Below are 16,985 nucleotides of genomic sequence, written 5' to 3'. Positions count from 1 at the left end.
AGCAATATGTTGATAATTACAGTTCCCACCTTAAAAAATTATCAAGGGCATTAACCAAATTAATCCATGAATCTTGACATGGCACTCAGGTTAGGAGCAGGAAATGTTAGCAAATTAGAAGAGCCATTTCTCCACATCTGGAGGTTCTTTCCCATATCCACTCTTAAACAAAAAAAAATTTTGGGGGGGGTCAAAGGACCTTTATTATTTATACGCAGTGCTGAGAATGGAACCCAGTACCTCACACATGCTACGCAAGTGCTCTACCACTAAGCCACAACCCCAGACCCCCATATCCATTCTTGTCTCCAAAGTTACCCACATTTGGGAATAATCAACTGGGGTCTCTGAAGAGCCCCCTTTAGGATTACTTAGACCAGCACTGTCCAATAGAAAAAGTGTGAGCCATGAGAACAACCAGAAATTTCCTAAATAGGTGAAATTAATTAAAAGTATATTTAAACATAGCATGTCCAAAATATTACTTATGACCAATATAAAAATTTTCCTTTTTTCATAATAAGTCTTCGAGATCTGGTGGGTACTTTAACATTTTGGTTTGAGTTAGCTTTATTTCAAGTCCTCCACAGCCAATGGCTACCCCTTACTGGACAGCACAGATATAGAGTAGAGATCACAAACTTTGATTCCAGAGTCCCCCTCCCCCAAACATCTGGCTGAATGTACTCAGTGAAACAAGCACCACCGGTATTTGTAAGCACTCTAAAAAAAAATTTAGAACCACAAGTAAGCGAAGGCTTTGCTGGGTGTGGCCGAGTGCTAGAAAGCAAAGGTTGAGGTTCTCTGTTCATACAAGTTCAGGTAACAGCTCAGGACCTTGGTTACCTTCCCCATCCTCCGGAAAGGTGCGCGTCCAACAGCCAGAGAGAGGAGAGAACAATTAGTTAAATCTCGAGCAGATGGTGTTTCAGCACAAATCTTCAGAGCACCCTCCCCGTGTAAAAGCACATTTCAGACACATGCGAAATAACAAAGGCAGAAAAAGCCTACTCCACGTACTTCCGCCGTCGACCTAACCTTCCCGCATCCTCCTTTGGGAGCTCGGTGCACAGTGGGCCGAACCCTCAAAGCCTAGCGCCGAGAAGGGTACATAGAGACTCAGTAAACGTTCTCGGAGTGAATATTTGAATTAACGTCTCCCAAAGGAGCCAGTGGCCTTCAGCACGTCCCACAAAGCAATTCCGCCCCGTCGGCTTGGGCCGACACGCCGACCTCGTTGGTTTCCTCGCCACTCCCCAGGCAAGGCCCAGCGTGGCGGGCTTGGGTCACCGGTTCGGCGGGAGGGCCCCTATCACAGAGGCCGCGCTCCCAGCCGCCCTGAGTTCGGCGGGCCTGGTTGGGCCGCCGCCGACCGGACAAAACGGGGTTGCCCTTGCATCCGCTGCGGCCCCAACCACTTCCGGGCCACAACCTAGACACCTCCCACTCCGCCCGCCCAGGGCTACACTCTTTTTCCCTGTATTCTGTGCCGCGCCGCCAGGCCGCTCCACACTGCAGGGCTGTGGAATAGGCCGGCTCCACGATGCACCCCTCTGGGCCTTGCAGGCGACCCCAGAAGCTCGGATGCAGTCGGATTCCACCCCAAACTTACATCTTCCCGCCGCCGCCACCTCCTTCTGCTCTCCTCAGCCGCTGAGGCCGGCGCCGCTATTTCGTCAGATTAAGGAGCGGGAAGGTACTGCCTTTCCGGCGCGCAGCGATGACGTAAACGTACCAGCCACTGGGCACGAACGGCAAAGTGTTAAAGGGCCATGGCTGTTTGTAGGTAGTGGCGCTGGAGGCGCTCATGGTTTTTTCGGCTTAGAGAACCTTTGGGGCTGCTCCCGGCTGGTTGCGCGCACTCTGGAGCGGACAGACCAGAGCCTCGCTGGCGCTTGGAGGGCCGCGGGGATGACTCGCGGACCGGCGCGGCGGGAGTTAACATGGCGTGGCCCACCCTTCTCCTGCGCCTGCGCAGTCGCCGCGCGGTTCCGAGCCTGAGGTTGTCCCGCGGCGGGCGAGGCGGGGCTCGCGGCGCTTCGGCCTTAGGAGGCAAGCGGTGGGGTCCTGCGGAGCCGAGGCAGTTCAGAGCGGCAGCCCGTGCGGGGTGTGGGTTCGTGCGGTCAAAAATCGCTAGTGGTGTACGGGTGACCGTATAGACGCGGCCTCTGCGCGGGAAGAACTCTGTGGGTGGGTGCGGCAGGCTGCCGGTACGGCCAGGCTACGCCAGGAGCTTGAAGGGCAGAAGGGAAGACGTCACCGAGGAGGTGACTTTGCTGCTGGAACCTGTTTGGGAGGGCGCGCCAGGTAGAGGGAACCGCAGTGCACAGCGCTCAGGCTCTTGGGAGAAGGGAAAGGAAGCCAGTTTGGCGGCTGACAGGCCCGGGCCTAGGGGCATGGAGGTTGTGCAATGTGCGGTACCGAGACTTGATACCATCGCCTCTGGAGGGTCTTTGTCTGGTCCTCTGGGCAAGACCGAGGGGAAGGATGCAGAGGCACCAGCCCAGGCAGTGGATTATCATAACACCCGGTGCTGAGATGGCAATGCCGTTGTGTTTTGTTCCCGCGGTGGCTTCGCCTTCTCCCTTCGAGCCTGGCAAACCGTCGTTATTCTGGGATTATTTGCTCAAGAAACGGAGGTGTACTCAGCCCTGGGGTTGTCTGAACAAGTCTGTAGCAGCAAGGGAAAAGGCAGATCCAAGTCCGTCTCCTGGAGGAAGGAACCAGGGTGACAGAGATGGACAGGTGGAGAGAACTGCGTGCAGTATGGTGACCTGAAGGAATGCAAGGATGGGGTTGGTCTGCAGTGTTTTTTCCTGCCTGTGCCTGCTGACTCCCAGAGTGTATCCCTCTGACCCTGCATAAAGGTGTCAAGTTGGGGTCCTTGCCCTTCAGCCTGGGCTGAGGGGTTCCCAAGGAGTTGGGAACAAAACAGCTGTCGAGAGGAGAGAGGAGTCCTCTTTATTGAGGCACCAGTTGGTTCCTAGGGATAAGGTTGGCAGGCCTAGTCAGTCTGGTCTGGGTATCCCCTCTTGGATTTAGACTTGACATGACAGGCATTTAGAGATAAATTAACTTGGGGCTGGGGTTGTGGCTCAGAGGTAGAGCACTCGCCTAGCAAGTGCGAGGCCCTGGGTTCCATTCTCAGCACCACATAAAAATAAATAAATAAAGATATTGTGTCCAACTAAAAAATAAATATTAGAAAAAGAGAGAGATAAGTTAACTTACCTGCATTAATGTCACATTTGCTGTGGCCCCATATGAGGCATAGTGGATCAGAAGGCCAGCCGCATGGAGATTTGAACCTGCCCCTTAAGTAAAAAAGGGGCCTTGGAGGGTCAGTAATCGGGATGAAGCAGCCTCTGGATGTCAATGGGCAATATGTGGAATTCTCTGAGGAGATAGGGAAACTCACCATCAGTTTGGGGTCCCCAAACCTAGAGCCTGTGCCCAGTGTAGCACTGACACCCTAGGGGAGAAGGGAGCAGCCTGGGTACCACACTGTGGTGAGAGGGGGGTTGGGACAGAAATGGCTGGGACAACACCTCCTCTCCTGCTTTGCTTTTTTGTTTATTTAATTTTATTTTTTTAATTGTAAATGGACACAATACCTTTATTTATTATTTATCTATTTATTTATTTATTTTTATGTGGTGCTGAGGATCGAACCCAGGGCCTCATGATTGCGAGGCAAGTGTTCTACCACTGAGCTACAACCCCAGCCCCCCTGCTTTGCTTTTGATCCAAAGCAATTTAATTTGCCATTTTTAGAAGCTTTAGTGCATTTTATACTAAATCAAAATGTGATTTGTTCAGGCACTCTGTTCAAATTTGTTTCTAAATGTTACTGATTTTGGTAATCAAGTATGCTTTCAGTTGTTGGGCTTTGAAGATGGATGTTTTTGTCATTTTGAGTATCAACAAAAATATGTTTGCGGGGGCGAGGGTGGGGGGGCGGGGCGGGGGTTGCACTTGCCTCTCACACATGAGGCACTGGGTTCCATCCTCAGCACCACATAAAAATAAATAAAGATATTGTGTCCATCTACAAATAAAAATATATTTTAAAAAATACGTTTGGGAGAATTATGAGGAATGAAATTCTAGGCACCACCCCCCTTCCAGGAGTCCTGGCATCTACCATACCAGCCCCATTGCCAACTTGTGGAGGCTATGAAGGCTGAGAGACATGGAGGTGGGACCTTCAGGGAACCAGGGCATCTCTGGCCCTGGTTTGCTAGAGGGGGCATCTGTAGCTGACCAGAACCCAGTAGTGCTGATGTGACCCTGCCCTCTAGGATGGAAAATATTGGACATGTCCCACATCTGGAATGTCCTGAGCCCTCCTCCCTTACCTTCCCAGGGCTGAAGGTCACCTGTTAGCAATGTGGGTGCACATTCTTGAGAGTGTGCCCATGTTAAGGGAGAATGTTCTGGGCCTAATGGTGTGAGGTCTCTGCCCTTGGAGACTGGCAGCCTGGGACAGTGCTGGGGTCCATCAGGGTAGCCTGGGCTGTGGTGGAGGTCATGTCAGCTCTGAATGAGCATCACACCCCTTTTAAACTAGGAGCACTTCTACCCACTGCTGAAACCATGCCGTGCTGAGGGCAGGTGAACCCAGCCTGGTGGGAGGGAGGGTGATGACATGTGACTGTGACAGAGACCTCAGAAGAGGACATGTGCTGAGGGTCCTGTTACCAGGGCCTGGCATCTGTCTGAAAAGGGGTGGGCCTGGGAGGAGATGTTGGCTGGTCCTTCTGGGTGGCCAGACTGGATCTAAAAAGGTTGTTAGGCAGATGGCTTAGGTGAGCTCTGCCAGCTGGAAAGGTCTATACTTGTGAGAGGCCTCCCTGGCTTTCGGTTTGTATCTTAAGAGGTGGGGGACCCTCTGGGCTGAGGGCACCTATAAACTCTCACCCAGGGTGCAGGCTGCCCTCCACAAGGGCCTGTGGGTCTGAGCACTAGGGTTTGGGGCCTGTACTTATCTTCAGCTCAAAGCCACGTATCTATTTCTACCATGAGAAAGTCAAGGATGATGACAACTAAGCCTTCCTCCTGGTTTTAATGGGGACTGGTGGGAAGTTAGTTGTAAAGCTATGAACTGTGCTGGATGAATCTGGGGCAAAGCTGTGGCAGGGACCAGCAGAACAGACCTGGTACCAACTGTAGCTGGGAATGCATGTACCTTCTCAGACCCTAGAGGCCCTGGATGCCAGTATCTTTGGGGTATGTGTTTTTGGCCCCAGGAGCAGGGCCTGGGCAGCCCCATGTGTTGAGGAGGAAGGCAGGGTCCCTGGTCCCCAGGCCCAACCCCACAGCTTCAGTCCCCTATCAGGCTACCCAGAGCCCAGGCCATAAAGACCCATCAGGAGAAAAGGGGACCCTCTGTAGTACCATGTTACCAGTTTAGGTGGACAGTACTGGCATGCACGTGGGACCACCTGTGCTCTAGGATAGAGAATGCAGCACGCGTCCTGCCTATGGGTTTTCTCATACCTGGTGTAGCCACATATCTGTTTTGCAGGCAGTGCTAGATTCATAGCAGAAGCAACATCGGGGAGCTACCCCAAGGCTTCAGGTCAGCCAAGCGTGCTTTCCTCTCCCCACAGACCCTTCTTTCTGCCAATTCTATAGACTCTGAGAGGAGACCTCAAGGAGGGAGGATCCCAGTAGGGTAGAGGAACAGGTGGATGGAGCCTGACCCCCGAGACCCTGGAGGTGACACAAAGCCTTGTGCTGCCTTCTCTGACTTCATACAGCTGAGAAATACATTTCTGTATTCTTTGGATCTGTGTTCTGGAATTTCTGATGCATGAAGCAAGTCTGTTCTAGGTGGCTGGCGGGGGCAGGTAGCCCTTCCCCTTTAAACCTATCAAGGCGATGGAGGGCTCAGACTCAATCCTGTCCATAGCAGGACTTAACTACCCACCCTCATGGGGCTCCCTTGAAGTTCTGGGTGTGGTGACACTGTCAGTTGAGCCACCCTGTTGGACCAGGCAGGACTAAAGGACAAAACATGCAGGCTTTGCCACGGGTGTCGTTTTCAACTCTATGGTAGCTGGACCACAAAGAGATGCAGAGACAGAGTCGTGGCTCCTTGATCTCATTGGAGTTAGCAGCAGAGCAGGTCCTAGAACCTCTGGGGAGGACTGGTCAGCCTGGGGCCTGGTGGTCTGGATGGGAGTATACTGGAAGGAGAGCAGGGCAGGAGTCCATGGTGCCCTGGCCTGCCTAGAACTGCTGCAACTCAAAAGAGCCAAGCGGGTGGGTTCCTGGGACTTGGTCTTTACTGTTCCTCTGGTGACTGGGGTTCAGCACAGTGTCTTACCCTGAAGATGCACTGGGTGTGGGAGGCAAAGTGTCAACCCATTGTGTTGCTCCTGGGGTCTCTTCTAACTAGGCTGCTGTGGCAGTCACCCAGGCTTTGTGCTTGGGTGCAGCTCTGGGCTCCTCCCATAGCCACCTCTGGAACCTCCTAACCATATATGTGCCTGCCCTTCCTGGTTCCCACAGTGTTCTCCATCGCTGTGGGTCATCTCCTAAAGGATTCTGGTTGTGACAGTCCTCACCTAAGTCCTGCTGGCAGCTCTCTCCCGCTTGTGAGAGGATGACAATCTCCATGTGTACTGAAGCAAGCTGCTTTCATGTGTGTGTCTCACATCAGCTGTTTCTTAAGTCCTACTAAATACCTTTTCTCACCCTCTTATGGTCTCAAAGGAGAAAAATGAGATTCCTGAATCTCCAACACAGGGATTTAAGTCAAGTCAAAGGACATCCTGTAGCAGGACTCGTGGGTTCACTGGCCTGTCTCCCCCAACTCCACAAACCCAGCAATGGACAACCTTAGGCTTGCTGACAAGTTGCATGGCCAGAACAGTCCCACCTCCCAGCCTAACAACCATTGCAAACATTTTTTATAGCACGAAACTAAAAGATGATAATTCAAAGAAAATTAGGGAGGCAGCAGAGCTACTGGGAACTATCTGCAGCTTTGGTGAATCTTAAAAGACTAACAAAGGCATGAATTTGAAATTGACCCAAATGAGCCAAAGTGATGAAAACAAGTTTTTCTAAAACTGAATTCTAAAAGAATTAAAAAAAATAAGGGCTGGGGTTGTGGCTTAGTGGTAGAGCGCTTGCCTAGTGCATGTGAGGCCCTGGGTTTGATCATCAGCACCACATAAAAGTAAATAAATGAGTAAATGAATGAATCGTCAGTACCACATAAAAATGAATGAATAAATAAATAAAACGTTAAAAAAAGAATTAAAAAAAATAAAAGGACTAGGGTGGTGTGGCTCAGAACCTCTGGGTTCAGTCAGAAAAAAGAAATCTGAATCACTGAAGTTTTTGAAAACTAAAACTTCAGTGCATAAATAAAAAGGGAGTGATAGGCAGGGGATACAGCTCAGTTGGTAGAGTGCTTGCCTCACATGCACAAAGCCCTGGGTTCAATCCAGCACCACACACAAAAAAGGAGAGTGGGGGACTGATGCTGAAGAATCTTCTGGGAAGATGGTTCATGCCCCCAAGTGACCCTGGAGCCAGAGGCCTCCTGCACCAACCATGTTCTCTTGATCTGGCCTGCTCTGTCACCTGATGGCAATGAATCCTCTAAGTTTGCTCCCTATGGGGAAAAGCAAATTTCTGTGTTTGAAACTTGGTATAAGAGCCGCATATTTGGACTGTGAGAGAATGATCCAGACCCGTCCCCCCATCACATGTGTGACTCGTGGGCTGTGATCATGTTCCCTCAGCCTTTATTTTCTGGACGGTCATAGTGTGTTTAGTGTATGCGCAGGAGACAGCTGCTCAGTCCCTGTAGTGTTTCCTGACTGTCCTGTGGCCAGTAGCTTCTCAAGAGTTACAGCTGGGAACAGAGGAGGACTGTATGCCTAGTCTGGCCACCGTCTCTCCCTGTGCTGGCTGCTTCTGGAAGATACTTGTGGGAGGGTGCTGGGTCTGCGGTCAGGTAGGCCTGGAGTGGTAGCCACACCCTGAGGAGCATCGACTCTGGGGTGCCTCTGGGATGCACTGGAAACTGAGGTCTCAGCACCTAGTCACAGCTGATATCTTTCCTTCACAGATGGAGGTCATTTGAAACTTTTTGTCCTCAGCAGCCTGAAGAGCCTTGCCACAACTCATCCCTACTGGCTTCCTCTGTCCTCCCCAGGGGAGCTTAGTGCATACGTAAACGTGGACAGGTCCCAGAGCCCTTTCTTTCTGTGAACATGTAGAGAAATTCAGTCTCTGGGTCAGCTGTGGTCCTGAGACAGCTCTTCACCTGTTCACACTGCTGGACCTGTTCTGGGCCTGGGAATGTGAGTTCCATAGAGTCTGCCTTTGGGAGTGGAAATTTGCATGCTGATTCTCATACAAGGGCCCTGGCACACTTGATCCATTCTGTGCAGACTGCCTTGATTTTTTTTCATATCATCATAGAAAAAAGTGATTAAAAATAAAGGATAAGAGAAACTCAGATGGAGAGGGTACACAACTGTGCACAGGCTTGTCCAGTCCCTGCCTAGTGCCCTGGAGGCAGCAGACGGCTCCTCATCGCCCCTCCTCTGTAGTGGGGGGTTGTAGGTGGGCGAAGCTCAGAAAGACTTGCTCCAGTGAGATCTGGCTCACTGAGTAGTCATCCACTCCATACTTCTCCTTGGCTTTCTCCAGGATACCAAAAACCTTTGGGAGGCAGAAGAGCAGCTGGTAAGAAAGCTCAGGACCTAGGCTCCCTAGCAGGTGGGTAAATCCTCTGGCAATAAGAGGCTGGCAAGGAGCCAGGCACAGTGGCCCACACCTGTAATCCCAGCAACTTGGGAGGCTGAGACAGGAGGATAGCAAGGTCAAGGACAACCTCAGCAACTTAGTGAGACCCTGTCTCAAAATAAAAAATAAGAAGGAATGGGGATGTAACACTGCTGTAAAGTGCTCCTGGGTTCAGTCACTAGTACCACAAACTCAAGATCCTATTTTGCTCAACCCCACCCCAAAGTCCCTAGGAGAGGTCAGTCAAGCTTTCAGGGAGAGATGCTGGCTGCACAAGGGCAGCAAGGGCTGGACTTCCTCCTGGCCCAGTTCCCAGTTCGGGGTCTGATCTTGAGTAAACTATGCCAGCATCCTTTTTTTGCACTGAATTCCTTTCAATTCAAATATTTTGCATATAAAACCCAAATCTAGCAGATAATTACAGTGAGAGGAGAAAGAGAAAGTGATTCCTCCCACAAGAGCCTGGGGTTGTGGAAGACTGGGAGGCTCCAAGGGACCTTCCCTGTTAGCACCTGGCTGGGGAGGGGGCTATACTCACCTTGGCCCAGCTGAGGTTGCCACCAGGCAGGTGATAGTGGACCATGCCTTGGTGCTCATCTTCTAGGACACTGCCTGCACAAAGGAGAGACCATGTTCCCATGAGGTCCAGGCTGGAGGGCCAGGGAGGACAGCCTAGGTGCACAGGACTGTGGTCTTCTTCCTCAGGGTCAGGGATGTGGGATTTGGCAGGGGTCAGGCAAAGAGGTCCAGCAGAGGCCTGCCTCCCACCCCCAGTGGAGGCTGCCAGGGTCAGCACAAACCTGGAAAGGTCAGGTCCACAAATGCCTTGAACTCCTCCAGTGCCTCCTGCTGCCCTTCACTTCGGACTTTGGCCCGTAGGGAGTAGCCGCTGCCAAACTTGCTCTTGAGGTGCTGTGGGCTTCCCAGGCACTTGAACTGACCCTGCACCATGATGGCCAGCCGGGTGCACAAGGCCTCACACTCCTCCATGCTGAGGACAGGGAGTAGAGCTGAGACAGGGCTGGGGGAAGCGGAAGCCCACCCTAGGTATAAAAGCCTTGTGTAGACAGAAGGTGTCAATGCCCAGATCAGGCTGTTCCTGATTCCCATGCTGAGTGTGGCCACATGCAGAACCTGGGGAATCTCTATGCCAGCTGCTCACAGGTGGTCTGGCTCCCTGGCCCCTCCCCAGCCACCCTTTTCAGCTCCTCCATTGACCCACAGAGACCCAGGCTCTACCTGTGGGAGGTAATGACAATGGCCTTGCCAGACTCGCGGGCCCGGGCCACAGTGTCCCAGAGCAGGCGCCGAGCCACGGGGTCCATGCCGGTGGATGGCTCATCCAGGAAGATGACTGCAGGATCTCCAATGAGGGCGATGCCAGTGCTCAATTTGCGCTTGTTACCACCACTGGGAGTGGAGAGGTGCCAGGTGGGAGATAGGGCTGATAATTAGCACAAGCCCAGGTCCCATGCCCAGTGACTGCAGAGTGCCCCAGGGGAGAGGAAGGAAGGAGGTGACTGGGCCAAGAAAACCCACTGCATAGAACTGGAAGTCTTAGAATTGTGTAGGGGATGGGTCCACTACATGGAGTAGGAACATCTCTGTACTGAAGGGGACCTGACAGGGTGCCCAACATCGCTTGTTGGCTGGCCTTGTTTTTAAATGGCAGGAACCATCAGGGCAGCCCTCTCCCCTGGTGATACCTAGGTCATGCCACCAAATCCCTGCCTGATCCTTGAGCCACAGGCAGGAGCTGACTTGTGCAGTCCCCCCACCCTGGATCTAAAAGGAGACCCCCCCCCAGCTCCACTCTGGGCAGGGCCAGGGGTCATCTCCTCACAGGGCCTGGGTCTGGGCTCAGGTCATACCTGTAGGTCCTGACCAGCTTATTGGCATGTGGCTCCAGGAGCAGGCCCCGCAGTGTGTTCTCCACGCAGGGGTCAATGAGGTGCTCAGGGATGCCTCGGAGCCGAGCATACATGACCAGCATCTCCCGGCCAGTCATGTGATCCAACAGGGCATCAAACTGGGGACAGTAGCCCATCCGCTGCCGCACCTGGGTTAGGACACAGCCCAGGGAAGAAGCAGGTCAGAGGGAAGCTGCTTCCTGTCAGAAGACCATACAAACCACCTGCCATGGTGCCTGCCTGCCCCAAGTCTGTCTCTGGGCTCTTCCAGTGAGTCTGTCCAGGGTGATCCAAGGATTTGGTGCCCAGGCCCTGGTGGCTGCACTCAGCTGAAGCTCACCGAGAAGTATCTCAGTGGGGACGCAGGAAGGACATGGCTGGCTCGGGGAGGTTCCCAGAGATGTCAGAAATGAGCCAGCACATGGTCCAGCAGAGAGCCTGTTCCAGACCGGCAGCCACAGGGGCAGGCTAGTGCAAAAATGGCTTCATAAGAGCCATCGCGGTGCAAGACCACATACTGACCACCGGCACGTTTGTGCATCAGATATTTAATGGCCTTTGACACGCTGGGGCCTTTCCTCTTCCTCCAGCAGAAGGTGCACACCGTCAGCAGCTCTGCAGGGAGTTCGGTGGAGGGACATTACTCAGCAGGACAGCCCAGAAGCTGGTCTCTCAGGGCTTGGGCATGTGCCCCAGCAGCTGTTAGAGGCAAGCCTGCCCAGGTTCTTCTGATTCCAAGGACTGAATTTCTTTTTCTTCACCCTTCTTGGAGTTCTAGAATCTGTTGTTAATTGGTCTGGGAAAATGCTTAGGTTATCTGTTTGGCTATTACTCTCTAGCCCCGCCAGTGCTATCCTTTTGGAACTTGGATTAAATGTAAAGAGCATTGTTTTTCACCTTCCATTTCCAGATCATATATAGTTCTGTCTTCCCTGCAGAGGTCTCCAGCCATGACACTTCTATTTTTCTCCTAGTACTGGGGTTAGAATCCAGGGATGCTGTAGCACTGGGCTACATGCCCAGTCCTTTTTATTTTTAATTCTGAGAATTTAAATTCTGAGACAGGGTCTGGCTAAGTTGCTAAGGCTGGCCTCGAGCCTTTAGTCCTCCTGTTTCAGCCTCCCCACTCACTGGGGTTGCAGGTGTAACCGTGCCTAGCTTCGTTTACTTCTTTAAACACAACATTATTTTACACTCTGGAAACCCAGCAGCTGGGGTTCGCTCTTCCTGTGGAGCCTTGTGTCTGTGGGTTCCAGTCGCCCATACCCTTCATTGCCTGTTGTGCACTGCTCACAGACCTGGACACACTGTATGGGGACTCTCCTGGGACGAGGACAGGCCTCCCTCTGGAGGGGCCCTGTGACCCCTGTGCACTCTAACTCCTGTGGGCACTGCCGCCTGGAGCCCCCTGCTGCCAGCTCAGAAGAGCTGTGGTCCCTTCACAGGCACAGGCTCTTTGCCTTTCCTTTCCCTGCTCTGCTTGACACACAGCCATCTGCTGTGCTATCTCCTGAGGTCGGGGAGCATGAGAACTGCCCTGTCCATCCTCATCCTGTGGGCTTCAGCCCAATTAGGGGGAAACTGTGGGTGGGCCCTGGGCCTTCACTTTTGTCCCTTCCCTTGAGGCACATTCCCTGGACACAGTGGGCTTTGGCAGAGGTGGCTCCGGTGGTGCAGTCTGCATTTCTTGGCTCATGGAATTTAGCCCCATCTCTCCTGCTCAGCTCTGGCACCATTACCACCTTGTTCTCCTGTGTGCTGTGTCCACCCGGAGCCAGAAGCCAGCCATCCTTGCCTTCAGGGCACCCCTTCTGCCTTGCGTACCCTACCTTGCAGGGTACCCACCTTCCTAATGTCAGAGCTGATGCTGTAGCTCTCAACAAAGGCATCCCCTGAGGTGATGGGCTCCTCTCCAGTCAACATCTTGAATGTCGTGGTTTTCCCGGCTCCGTTGAAGCCCAGCAGGCCAAAGCACTCCCCTTTCTGGACAGTGAGGGAGATCCTGTCCACAGCCAGGAGGGGCACCCGCTGCTCATACACCTGCAGGGCACCCAGCAGAGGGCACTGGGTGAGCGGGACCCCAGCCTTTGTCCTCAGCCAGCTTCCATGACCCCAGCCCACGTGGTGGCCAGCAGAGGGCAGGGTCCACACACTACCTTGGAGAGCTCCCTGATGGTCAGAGGCGTGTGCAGCAGGATGTCCAGGCCAGGGGCCAGGACTCGGCTCCTCTCATCTGCCACATCCTGGTCCTCGGGAAGCACCGATGTCCGGTTGTGCAATTCTTCCTAGTCATTCAAGATAAAGATCACATGTGTGAACCCCAGCCCCGTGGAGGAAGAGCAGGTGCTGAGGTTGATGTGGGACATGCAAGGGGACTAAGGACTCCAAGGTGTGTCACCCCAGTACAGGCCCCATGTGCACTCAGACCTTTATAAGAAGCAGTAGCCTCGGGCTGAGGTCAGCATCCAGGGAACAAACTCTGTAAGGGACTCACAGAATCATGAACTTCACTCAAGGATGTGAAGGTTGTTTTTGTTTGTTTGTTTTGAGTTGGGTCTCATCAAGTTGCCCAGGCTGGCCTTGAATTCCTGAGCTCAAGTGATCCTCCTGTCTCAGCCTCCTGAGTAGCTGGGACAATAGATGAGGGTCACCGCATGCAGCCAGTAAGGCTCCACTGTAACACATGGAGATCACTCCTTTTTTAGAAGAGGCTTAGTACTTTAGAGAAGTCAGTTCACCCCAGGTGAACGTGTTTCCAATGTGATCTCAACAGGCTGTGTTTGATGTGTTTGTGTCAGGGATGGAGACCTCCAGTGTACCTGAGCTGCTCAGCAGCTACTCACCAATGTCCACCTCTTCTGGAAGGCACAGATAAAGGTCCTCAGTCTCCACAGCAGGTTGGTCTCAATGAGGAAGAGCAGGGTGAGGTAGGCACACCCTGAGGCAGCCATGGAGGTCATGAACCTGCCAACCCCTGGGGCACTCCAGGCGAAGAAGTTCTCCTGGTACTTAATATCTGTGAGGGGCAAGGAACCAGGCTGAGTCTGTGACCACAGCAGCCTCCTCCCCTCCTGGGTCCCAGCGCTGGCCCTGCACTCTCTCTACCAAGGCTCCATGTTCCTCTTCCTGAGTGTGTGCCTTGTGCTTGTCAATGCCACATAGAAGCCTCAGGCACTTCCTAGCCATGGGGATTTTGCCATGTAAGGTACCCCTCGCACACCTGTGATGGGTGGATGCTGCCCTGCTGTGCCGCTCATCACTTGCGGTGACCTTGAGTTGGGGACTGTTCTGTGATGATGCCAACATCTCGACCCCTCTCGAGGTGCCCATGGTTTAGAGAAGGAATGGCACATGACCAACAGTCACAGGCCCTATGAGTGGCACTCAGCAGGAGCAAAGCAAGGAGGTAGGCCTGCCTTAGGGTGCGCAGGGTTCTGCAGAGCTGACCACCCAGTTGCCTGCACAGAAAGGGCCCCGCAAAGATAGGTCCAAGTGCTAACGCTCTGAACCTGTTAATGTGACCTTGTTTAGAAGTGGGTCTTTGAAGGTATAATTAATTAGTGGTCTTAAGGTGAGATACTGGATTGGGTGGGCCCTGCATCCAACAACAACAACTGTCCTTATAACAGGCAGGAGTTTGAGATCCAGAGATACAGGGGAGGAGGCCAAGTACAGACAGATGCAGAAATGGAGTGCCTGGAGCCCTGAGAGCTTAGGGGCAGAAGACATCCTTCCCTGAGCTTCAGGAAGGAACACATCCTACCCCACTATGCCTTGACTTGGACCTCTGGCCTCCAGACTCCTGAGAGGATACAGGTCTGTTGTGAAGCTATGGTTCTGTTCTAGAGGCCACAGGACACAAAGACAGGTACAAAGAACAGAAACACCAGGGCAGGCCCAGAACATGTGGGCAGTAGCAGGGCTGGAATGGATGTGGGGATGATCTGGGCAAGCATCTGGCTGCTCAGAACACAGAGGAGTCCTGCTGCAGTTTGGGTGTGGTCTGAGTGTTTCCCAAGGATTCATGTGTGCAAATATGATCTCTACTGTGAAGCAATAAGAGGGTGGGAGCTTAATCCAGCTATGGTGCTCACAGGTGGGGCCTTGGGAAGTGACTGGGATTAGTGACAATGCTGGTGGTTTTGGAAGGAGAGAGAGAGAGACACCAGAAGACACACAGGAATTTGTGATCACTGCTTCGGGCCACATGATGCCTGGAGTTGCCTTTGGACTCTGCCAGCAAGGAGGCCATCACCAGATGTGGGTCCTTGCCTTGGATGGCCCTGAGCTGAAACAAGACTCTTGACTTCTGTCCCTTCTGTGGTGCTGTGTTACAACAACAGGAAATGGGCCAATGAAGCCCCTTGTCTGGGGGAGTGCTGGGGACACTCTGGCTGCCCTGGATGGAGGCCAAGAGGATGGGGCTGCCCCAAGGGAGGGGTCTGGACACGCACTGTATTTCTTGCAGTAGTGGGCGGCGACCTCTGAGGAGGTGCAGTACCGCTGTGTCTCATAGTTCTCATAGAAACTGCTGACAGCCATCCCCAGACAGTGGTTGGGCAGCACCAGGAACACGTGATCCAGGGTTCTGGAAAGTTCTTCGAGCTTCACTGCTACAGTGAGGAGATATAGACCAGTTAGCACTGGAGGATATACCATAGCTACCTGAAGATAGACCCAGGAAGGGAAAGGCAAGTCCCAGGTTGCAGGACCTTGCAGGTGCTGGGACAGCCCCTGGGGGTGCTGCAGAACCCTCCCACCACTGTGGCTGTCAGGGAAGTTCCATGGGGGCCAGGAGGTGCAGGTGGTTCTCATGCCCCCACCTGGGATGCGCATGATGGTGACCACTAGGAAGGTGGCAATGCCTGACAGAATGTTGAAGATGGTCAGCCTGGTGTAGGCGGTGGATGCGCCCGAGAAGAAGAAGCTCATGAGGTACATAAAGGGGATGATGGCCCAGCCGTAGAGCATAAGCAGCAGCAGCACGTCAGCCATGTGTCCATCCCGCGTGAAGGCGCGAACATCGAAGGCTCTGAACACCACCTGCAGTGGCATGGATGAGGCTGCTCAGCACAGGCCAGCAGGTGGCTCCCAGAGGTGGGGAAGGGGACTGAAGGGAGCATCTGATGGTCCTTAGGTCCCGCCAAATCATCCAGCCCTCAGTCCTTGGCCCCTCGACAGCTCTTAGCCCTGGCAACCTCTCTGACCAGCAGTTTCCTCTTCTCCCCTTGACTGATGGAGCTGGAACCAGGAGAGCTGGCTCCAGGCCCTGCCTACCCAAGAGTGGGCAAGGGCTGGGAAAACAGAGAGGCAACAGGTAGGTACCATCCCTGTCCTCCTGGAGTCAGGGCTGAGCCACCAGCTGGACTTTTCCATTGATTCTTGTTCTACAACAGACGTCCCCAGTGAGCTCCCTGTGGTCTGCAGGGCAGGGTCTGGCATTGTCCAGTACTCACCAACAGCAGCAGAGCAGGGACCAAGAAGGAGATGAGGTCCCATAGCAGAGCAGAGAACCAGAAAGTAGCCACATGGACACCGCTCACCAACTGGACATGCTTGGCCTGGACGGCCCTCTCACTGACTGCCAGGATGGAAAAGGTGCTGGCCAGGAATGCCATGGCAAATAGCAAATTGAGGGCAATGTTGAACCCCTTTCGGCCCCTGGGGAGGACAGAGCACAGCATGTATAGATAGCAGGAAAGATCAGGCTGTTGGTCATCACCATCCAAGCATGCAGTGCAGGAGTCAAACCACTCAGAGCAGTCAGGAGTACCATAGAGCTGAGGGGGTCAGCAGCAGGAAAATCCACCCCCCACCCAAGGACAGCTCTTCCTCTGGATATCCTGGCCTAGCAGAGGGCAGGCTCCAGGTCCTTCCCCAAGTTCCTGTGTTACCTGTCCTTGTACCATCTGTCACTGTCTCTTGGGAACCCTATGCACTGCACTCGGTGTTCTGCCCCAGGTCTGCTGTTAGGTCCTGAATCACTGCCATAGCCAAATTCCCCTGCTCCCAGTGCACTCTGGGTTCTAGATCTGGTCTACGTCTTCCAGAAATAGGCTCTGACAGCATTACTCTGTTGCTTAAAAACCTTCTGAACATCTCAATGAATGGGGCTGGGACAGAATAAGCATTGATGCCAGAATCTGGAGGAAACCTTAAAAACACCTGAACAAAAGTATACAGACACAAAGGATCATGTACTGTGTGACTCCACTCCCAAGAAATGTCCCAAAAGTGCAACTCCATAAAGACAAAGCAGATGGCAATTGCCAGGGGCTGGATTGGGGAGAATGGCAAGCACCT

At 53.1% G+C, this 16,985-nt stretch overlaps 1 protein-coding gene across 5 annotated transcripts in view; it reads right to left on the bottom strand.

Annotated features, from left to right (window-relative positions):
• Nucleotides 1–7,746: 7,746 nt before the first annotated feature.
• Abca3 (ATP binding cassette subfamily A member 3) overlaps nucleotides 7,747–16,985 on the bottom strand; it is a 49,851-nt gene continuing 40,612 nt past the window's right edge. For all 5 annotated transcript variants that reach the window (XM_027940414.2, XM_027940417.2, XM_071605632.1 and 2 more), the window contains 11 exons: nucleotides 16,139–16,343; nucleotides 15,506–15,725; nucleotides 15,137–15,295; nucleotides 13,526–13,698; nucleotides 12,839–12,967; nucleotides 12,528–12,722; nucleotides 10,644–10,831; nucleotides 10,012–10,182; nucleotides 9,573–9,763; nucleotides 9,311–9,384; nucleotides 7,747–8,688 (listed from right to left, as the gene is read on the bottom strand). In XM_027940414.2, the coding sequence (XP_027796215.1) occupies nucleotides 8,557–8,688; nucleotides 9,311–9,384; nucleotides 9,573–9,763; nucleotides 10,012–10,182; nucleotides 10,644–10,831; nucleotides 12,528–12,722; nucleotides 12,839–12,967; nucleotides 13,526–13,698; nucleotides 15,137–15,295; nucleotides 15,506–15,725; nucleotides 16,139–16,343 (1,837 nt within the window). In that variant the 3' untranslated portion in view covers nucleotides 7,747–8,556. The remainder of the gene's footprint in view (nucleotides 8,689–9,310; nucleotides 9,385–9,572; nucleotides 9,764–10,011; nucleotides 10,183–10,643; nucleotides 10,832–12,527; nucleotides 12,723–12,838; nucleotides 12,968–13,525; nucleotides 13,699–15,136; nucleotides 15,296–15,505; nucleotides 15,726–16,138; nucleotides 16,344–16,985) is intronic.

Source organism: Marmota flaviventris, chromosome 19 (genome assembly GCF_047511675.1).
Source record: "Marmota flaviventris isolate mMarFla1 chromosome 19, mMarFla1.hap1, whole genome shotgun sequence".
In the NCBI taxonomy this organism is placed as follows: domain Eukaryota; kingdom Metazoa; phylum Chordata; class Mammalia; order Rodentia; family Sciuridae; genus Marmota; species Marmota flaviventris.
This window is presented reverse-complemented; position numbering and strand designations above follow the sequence as displayed.